At 32.1% G+C, this 8,628-nt stretch overlaps 1 protein-coding gene across 1 annotated transcript in view; it reads right to left on the bottom strand.

Annotated features, from left to right (window-relative positions):
- Positions 1-4,435: 4,435 nt before the first annotated feature.
- Positions 4,436-8,628, bottom strand: part of LOC106473202 (uncharacterized protein KIAA1109-like) — a gene marked incomplete at its 3' end in the record, with an annotated part of 49,714 nt that continues 45,521 nt past the window's right edge. The window contains exons 21-23 of the mRNA XM_022401688.1: positions 7,466-7,657; positions 6,859-7,050; positions 4,436-4,650 (exon numbers count right to left, since the gene is read on the bottom strand). Of these exons, the coding sequence (XP_022257396.1) occupies positions 4,436-4,650; positions 6,859-7,050; positions 7,466-7,657 (599 nt within the window). The remainder of the gene's footprint in view (positions 4,651-6,858; positions 7,051-7,465; positions 7,658-8,628) is intronic.

Here is an 8,628-nt window from a genome sequence, read left to right on the forward strand (position 1 = left end):
ATGTCAAAACCTTGTCGAAACATTGTACATTTTCTGTTATGTTAAACTTATATTAAAGTTTTCTTCATTACCCAATCAAGACGTCTCCAAGCATTATTATACCTTAATAATGTTTCAACTTTCCACATCCCTGACCTAATAACCACACCTTACAAATCTGACATCTAGCCAGCATACCTTAATAATACTTCAACTTTCCAAATTCCTGACTAACCACATCTCACAAGCCTGTCATCATGCCAGCATACCTTAAGAGTTCTCCAACTTTCCAAATCCCTGACTAACTACACCTCAGTAGTGGTAGTGCTATACAATTGCTTGTGTGTTCCTTTCAATATATATATATATATATTTCTCACTAAATTTTAATTTTAAACTGTACTGACTCCATGCACTGCATCTGACTGTAAAGTAAAAACTCCATAAGGACAGTTTCAAGTCTCTCAAAAAATGGGAGTCAGAAAAATAGTATTCAGCATTTTGAAAAGAGGCTATAATAACACTTATGTTCACGTTCCTCAACCTTGTACCTGAGCAAGTCCCCTCCTGGGTTAATTAACAACTAGAATAATATAATTTCTAATTTGACCTTTAGATGGCACATGACCAAACAAAAAGTATCAAGATGAAAAATATACAAAATTGTTTTGTATTTCTGTTCATACTGATTTTGATTAAGTTTTTCATAACTAATAGGGATTTACAAAGATTCAGAAAGCACGTGCATGACGAGAAACATGCCTAAAACATAATTTTTAGAGGGATTCTTGGGAGGCTAAATTAAATTTCCATCCACATGTATTGTGCCCAAGTGAACAAGAGATATTTTCTCAGTTTCAACTTCAGAATACATATTTGCTTAAGCACGAGATTCTACAATTGATGCCACTTCCTTCTCGGATGTCAACTCAATTTCTGATAAAGCTGCCACAAAACCTGTTGTGATTGGCATCATAAAACATTTTTCAAGTGGGTCACCTGTACAACTTTTGACTGGTTAACTGTAAATTCATTAAAATGTCTTTTCCCTTTTCTACTTTATAACATTAGCCATTGCTTATTTGTAAACATCCAGTAGTTTTAGGACTTCCTGGCCCAGGCATACCAGCAGGCTTTCAAAGATGGAAGTTGAAAGCAACAAGACGTGATGACGAGCAGCAGCTGGTATGCGAGGTAAATAGGTAACATGAGTAATTTACCGGGTATGTGACAGACTATACTGCAGCTCCAACTGAGTAATGTCAATAACTTCTTCAAAGATAATTGAATTTGTTGAGCGAACGACATGTTATAATAGGCCTATACCCTTTAGCTAGGCGTATCTATATTTGTCATGCAGTAAATCTATATAAATATAACAGTACTGTTTGTTGTATGTCTATGTAACTACTTTGCAGGGTGTGGATGGATCTTAACCAAAATTGGTATGGAGGTTCATTGGGCCTACAGGGAGATATAAACATATTTTCAGTTTTGCATTTGCAGTTTTTATGGGCGTTTTTGCATTTTTTACCACTACTTCATTCACTGTTGATTGATCTTCACTAAATTTGGCATGGAGGTTTGTTGGGTCCATGTGAAGATACATGCAAACTTGTGGTTTCACATTTTTGTGTTTTGCAGTTTTTATGAGCATTTTTTACAATTACATATAAGGGAAGCAACCTTATGTCCTAAAATAACCTTTCATTAATCATGAATTTACATAATTTCTTTCCAGAACATGTGTACTCCAGCTAGTAATAAATAAATTAAAAGTTTATTTTTTTTTAGATTTTTACATCATGAGTAATCTTAAAAATTTTATTTCAGAAATGATTTGACTACATTGTTAAATGGCCTCAAAAAATGGGGTAATCTAAAGTTGGGTATGAATATACTAGAGCTTGTCCTGCAATGTATAAAAAAGAATTACTGTCTGGAATCTTAAGAAAATTAATGTTTGAAAAGAAAATAATCAAGGAATGAAGTATGAACAGAAACTATTAAAATTTGATTAAGTGACTTAAATAATAGAACTTTTAGCTTACAATGTCTGAAAAGCATTAGTTGTATAGCCAGTATAAGTTATTATACTGTTATGACAGCGGATATCACGCGACGCTGGGAGCATGTGCACTGGAGTTTCTCAAAGGATCATGAATTATCGAGGAACCCCGTGAATGTCCGAGTGTTTGCCAGGCGCACCCTTTTTTTAGTATATAAGCCCGGCAAATAAAGCCAGTGATAGATAGATATGCAGATAGATTGAACATAGAGATAAGTGAGTCAAACAAACAGTAGGTACTATAAGTAAAGTGACTGTTGAAATTCTGTGTATTACAAATTTGTAACGAGAAAGAATAAACTAGTTTTAATTAAGAAAGGACTTGTATCATTGAAGTTCCTCGGAAAGAATTTATACCGGAAATTAACAAACGAGCATATACGTAACAATACCTTGTCACATGGTTTGGGTAAGCAATGTTTCTGTAAAAACTAATTTCTTACATGTCTCGAGTAAAATATTCTTCACCAGTGAAACTCAACAAATAAAGAACACAGACTGAAGGAAAATTCACATCAATATTCTTTCAATTTTTATGAATAAATATGGGTAGTGAAACTCACAAATAGAAAATATTAACTGAACATGTTTAATTTCATCACTTCAGGAACCTTCATTCACAGGAGACACATTATGCATAGATTTCTATTTGATATTAGAATACTAAACATTCATTTTAACTCTACACACATAGGTCTTCCTATGGTCACAGGTCAAAGGCCATGTCATCACATTTGTAGACTCACATTCAAAATTTTATTGAACTAACATTTTATGAATTTATGTTAGTAAATTTGGTTTCAAATTGTAGATTATAATAAACATTTTAGTATCATATATTAGATCATTTCTTAAATAAAAGTATTAAAAAATAATCTTAAAAATTGATTTTTGAATGTGTCATGTGGTATGTTGAATGCAGCATTGGTTCAAATTAGATGTTTATGATGTCCAAATACAAAGTTTATAGTTTCTTACAAATTATCAATGTTGACAAGCTAGAATATAAGATAAGAACCTCCTATTTTTTCTATTTTCTGAGATATAAATATATATTGAGTCAACCATGGTGGCCCCAACCATCTATTTCATTTTTGAAAATACTTGCTTAAGTACACCTACTTTGCCCAATGACATGTGTATAACCAATCAAAAGCTCAGAATGTCCCCCTAGTGGTTTTTCTCAGTCTCTGCAAAGTATTTGTGTGGCAAACTCTTTCTTTTAAAACCCAAATACGGTTGTTATTAAGTTTGATAAATTATAGTGGAATTCTGTGGTATTGATATAGTAATTTATGATTTCTTGTTATTTCAAAATGCATATATAAAACTTTAAAAAAATTATTTTTTTTATTTACATCCTCCACATGCAAAATTTTATAAGGCTTAGCAACTTACGGCAAGCAACAAAGGAGTACAAAGTTTGTAACTAGAAGAGATAATTGTTTTTTCTACTTCTTTATTTAGTGTTCTATGTTTTAATAAAATAACTGAAATTTAAGAACCTATTTGTAAATAGTAATAATGTATATGCATATGTAATGTATTATAACTGAAATATTTACAAAATACTGATCCACTTAGAACACAGCCAAGACAGGTGACTTTGTAAAGGCCAGTTTTATATTATTGGATACAGTAACACGAATGCACATGTACCACATCATTGCAACTTCTGTAATGTTAACCAGGCATGGCTGAAAGGTCAATAAAATATAAATAACAAATATATATAGATGTATAATGTTATGAGATTTAAGCTATTTAGAATAATCAATTGTGTTTCGTATTGTCATTTGTAGATATTCTAGAAGGAAAAAAGCATAACTTATATCTGTTTCCAAATTTTTTATGGTGGTTACGATGTCAGTCAAATCAACCAAACCTGTACAGAGATAAAACAGTGAAAATAACAGATGAAATATAAAGTTTTTTCTAAAAAAACTTGATATTTATCTGGAGGTTATGAAGATCTTGCATATGAAAGTTAAACATTTTCTGATGCATAGAAGTATTTCTAATCTTAAGATTAAAATCACTTTGCATGCTAGATCCAACAATTGAAAAGAAAAAAATGCATGAGAAAAACATTACTTAAAAATCTTAAAACATTATAAAAAAAATTTGATATTTTGCATATGAAAACCTTGTAATGTTTACTGATAATCTGCAAAATCTCGTGAAGATACACTTACTGTATTAAAAGTTATAGCACGAAAACTATAGTAAGCACAAAATGGTTATGAATTAGGTTCCTACGACCGAGCCTGCAGTGAAAGAGTTAAATCTCTTAATATGTTCTGAAAGAACACAACCAAAATATATATACATCCATCCATACATAAATAGTGACAATATCTGCAGATTAAAATAACATAAAGTTATTACCTATAATGAAAAGAAGGTACTGATAACCTACCTTGATATCCAAACCAGGTATCAACAGTACAGTGAAGTCAGCAATTTGACCAACAGCTGGAATGTTCTGGTACCTTTGACGTGAAGAGTAAATATTGCTTCTTCCTCCACTCCTTCGCTTACTATGACTAGGAGATGAAATGTCTAGCAGTCCCCCTGAAATACTTCTTTCTTTCTGCATGGATCTGTGTATGTAAGAAGTTCAGTTGTATTGCCAATATATCTAACACTTCCCCTCAAAATACCTCTTTCTTTCTGCATGGATCCGTGTCAATCTTAATGTGACAAACAACAGTCATCCAGAATTAGATTTGATTACTTTTGAGAAACTCATAGTATAGCAGTAAAATGAATACTTCTATAATATGAAATATAACAACACTTCAACTGGGAAATACAAAATAGTCTTAAGTTTAAAATAATAGATTCATATGACATACTAAAGTAATGGCTAAAAACTAGATAGTGTATTTGACTTTATAATGAAAATTGATAATTACCACACTAACTACAAACTATCTGTAAGATGAACAGCATAGGGAACACCAGGTCTATCTATCATGTTACGATATTGATGTATTATTACAGGAAAGATGAGGTCTAATTGTCATGATGCGATACTGATCTGTTTTTACTGAGAAGATGAGGTCTAACTGTCATGGTGTGATACTGATTTGTTATTACAGAGAAGATGAGGTCTAACTATCATGGTGTGATACTGATCTGTTATTACAGAGAAGATGACGTCTAACTATCATGGTGTGATACTGATCTGTTATTACAGAGAAGATGAGGTCTAACTATCATGGTGTGATACTGATCTGTTATTAATGGAAGATGCAGTATAACAGAGAAGATGAGGTCTGACCATCATGGTGTGATACTGATATGTTATTACAGAGAAATTGAAGTCTAACTGTCATGGTGTGATACTGATCTGTTTTTATAGAGAAGATGAGGTCTGACTGTCATGTTGTGATACTGATATTATAGAGAAGATGAAGTCTAACTATCATGGTGTGATACTGATCTGTTATTACAGATAAAATGAGGTCCAACGCTCAATGTCATGGTGTGATACTGATCTGTTATTACAGATAAAATGAGGTCCAACACTCAATGTCATGGTGTGATACTGATCTGTTTTTATAGAGAAGATGAGGTCTGACTGTCATGGTGTGATACTGATATTATAGAGAAGATGAAGTCTAACTATCATGGTGTGATACTGATCTGTTATTACAGAGAAGATAAGGTCTAACTGTCAATGTCATGGTTTGATACTGATCTGTTATTACAGAGAAGATGTGGTCTGACTGTCATGGTATGATACTGATCTGTTATTACAGGGAAGATGAGGTTTAACTCATGGTGTGATACTGATCTGTTATTAATGGAAGATGCAGTCTAATTGTCATGGTGTGACACTGACCTGTTATTACAGATAAAATGAGGTCTGACTGTCATGATGTGATACTGATCTGTTATTACAGATAAAATGAGGTCCAACACTCAATGTCATGGTGTGATACTGATCTGTTATTACAGATAAAATGAGGTCCAACACTCAATGTCATGATGTGATACTGATCTGTTATTACAGATAGGGTGAGGTCTAACTGTTAGACTGTGATACTGGTCTCTTGTTGTTATATTGACTTATTATTATAGGTTCTCAGATCAATAAAAGACACCTAACTACTTTCATATCTGATATCAGGAAGAGAAAAAGACCAATGGACTTACAGTACAGTTGAAAGCACTGGAGAGAATTACAATGGAATCAGATATCTAAATAGATCAAATATGAATGAAACTAAAACAGAATGGACACATCTTGGAATTTATACATTACCATGTGAAAAATGGTGATCTCTTTCAATAAAAAGAAACACTTCAGTTGTGACCAGACTTTCAAAAGTTGGATAGAAAATTAAGAAACACATAAATATGAGACAATTGCTGGTTGAGAGAAAAAGTGTGATGACAGCCACCAAGATTATTACAGTTCAGATATGCACAAAAGGCCTACTTTACATACTGAGAAAAACAGTCTTATATACACATATGTATGAAATTTGAAAAACCTATGAAACTGAACAAGTATTGAAAAACTTACCACCTAGTGGTCCAAAAATAAACTGTACTCTGAAAGATTAGATGTGCTTATAAACTTTGTAAGGAAGATAGCTAACCAACTAAGGATTGTTTGATCTTGCTACCCAACAATGTTACATGTGCACAATCAGGTCAGAAAGAGTAACCCAACAATATTACATGTTTATAAAATAAGAATGGAGAGTAAATACCGACAGTAAACTTTCCTATTGGAAAGAATGCTAAATTTATGGCACATAATTGAGAATATGAGGAAGTTAAAACATTAAAGTAACCTCCTTAAAACTGCTTCATCTTCTTTGGATGGATCCTTAGTGTGCAACACACATTTGCCACTGTTAAAAAACACCTGTATGTCCAGCTCAAAGTCGATATTTGGTTCCACTGGAGGCTGCTTAAAGGAGCTCACACCACTACTAGTTGCCCCAGGAGTAGCATATCCTGTCTTTTTGGTGTCCCCAGGTGACCTAAGTAAATGGAAAAAACGTTTGATACCTACAAAATAAACTCAAGCAAGTATAAACAATACCTCAATTCATAATAAAATCTTAGGGGAAATAAAGTTACATTTCTTACTTAAAATTAATCTTTTATGTGATTCAAACTTCATATTACAGCTACTTATGAATCCAAAATACAGAATGAAGTTTTCACATTTCTAATTCTTCTGTTTTACCAATGAGTACGTTTCTTTTTTCTATTGTCAGCCTGAACAGGATTTCAAGAACCAGTTTATTAAAAGTTACAAATCTTCTAAATTAAATAACTAAAATAATAATTTTCTTTAGTTGTTTTGAAAAAATGCCAAAACATTTACTTTGCTACTTATGGCAGAAAATAAGGGTGTTATAAATTTAATTTGAAATGTGTTGAAACATTTACTTTGAAACTTGTGACTGGCCATCTATTTTAGGAATTGCATGAAGAGATCTTCTTATTGCATGTGGAGAAGACAGAGTTTTAGGCAATGGCAATGGTGAATTATCTCCAGTTGGAGATGGTGTAGGAGTGTTGCTATACAGCTCATCTTCAGCTGACAAACTTGGAGAAAATACACTGTCCAAAGAAAGCTCTCTGAAAAAGAACATGCAACCTAATTTAACTGTTCAGTTAAACAGTTCTTGTACTTTTTTAAGTTGTTGTACGTATTTCTCTCAACTTACAGCTCACTTTCAGTGTTTACAGAATAGATAAATATTTTATCAAAAAGTCACAATACTGTAAGAGGCTATAACAATTTTTAACCATACCTTACAAATTAATTGAAAGCAGATTTTTTGTATGAAATTGTGTTATATAAAACTATGCAAAAAACAACAACATTCAACTCCAAGTTTTTAAAGATAATCTTCATATTTCTACTTCAACAAGTTTACAGACTTACAATTCTAAATCATGGAATTCAATTTTTCACAGTGGACAAAGCAGATACAACCCATTGTGTAACTTTGCACTAGAACAACAATATATAAGTATTCAAGTAATAAGCAGTTCATGTGTCTTTAATTTCCAAGAATATAAGATATTAAATTACATTTACTGAAACTATCTTCACCATTCAAACACTATCATTAAGCCTGTGTTATCTATAAACATGTAAGTTACAACAGTTACAACTTATCTGTTCTTTCTTTGGATCTTGACTTTTATTTTTGATATGGCTTTAAATAAACTGAGTTTCTTAATTGCAAAGACAGCTATATTTTTCCATTGTTTTTCAGGGGCAAACTAGGAATGGTGGTGTAATCAAATGAGTGATATATAAATGGAGTAGAGTGACATCATGAAGGTCATCTGGTCTTCCAAGAAATAATTAGTATATTTTTCTATGTACTATTGTAAGTGTGTTTCATTTCTGGTACAATGTGACCAGCAACGAGAGACTACTGACTCATTTTCTGACAAGCACAACCAAAGAAACTAAAATTTTCAAAGAAATCACTTGTGGAAACAAAATACCATTTAACTTATACAGTGTAAAAAATGCAATTATCAATATGTAGGACATACACAAATAACTCTTAGAGAACGTTTCAACAACCATA

The sequence above is a fragment of the Limulus polyphemus genome, unplaced genomic scaffold, assembly GCF_000517525.1.
Source record: "Limulus polyphemus unplaced genomic scaffold, Limulus_polyphemus-2.1.2 Scaffold5967, whole genome shotgun sequence".
NCBI classification, from domain to species: domain Eukaryota; kingdom Metazoa; phylum Arthropoda; class Merostomata; order Xiphosura; family Limulidae; genus Limulus; species Limulus polyphemus.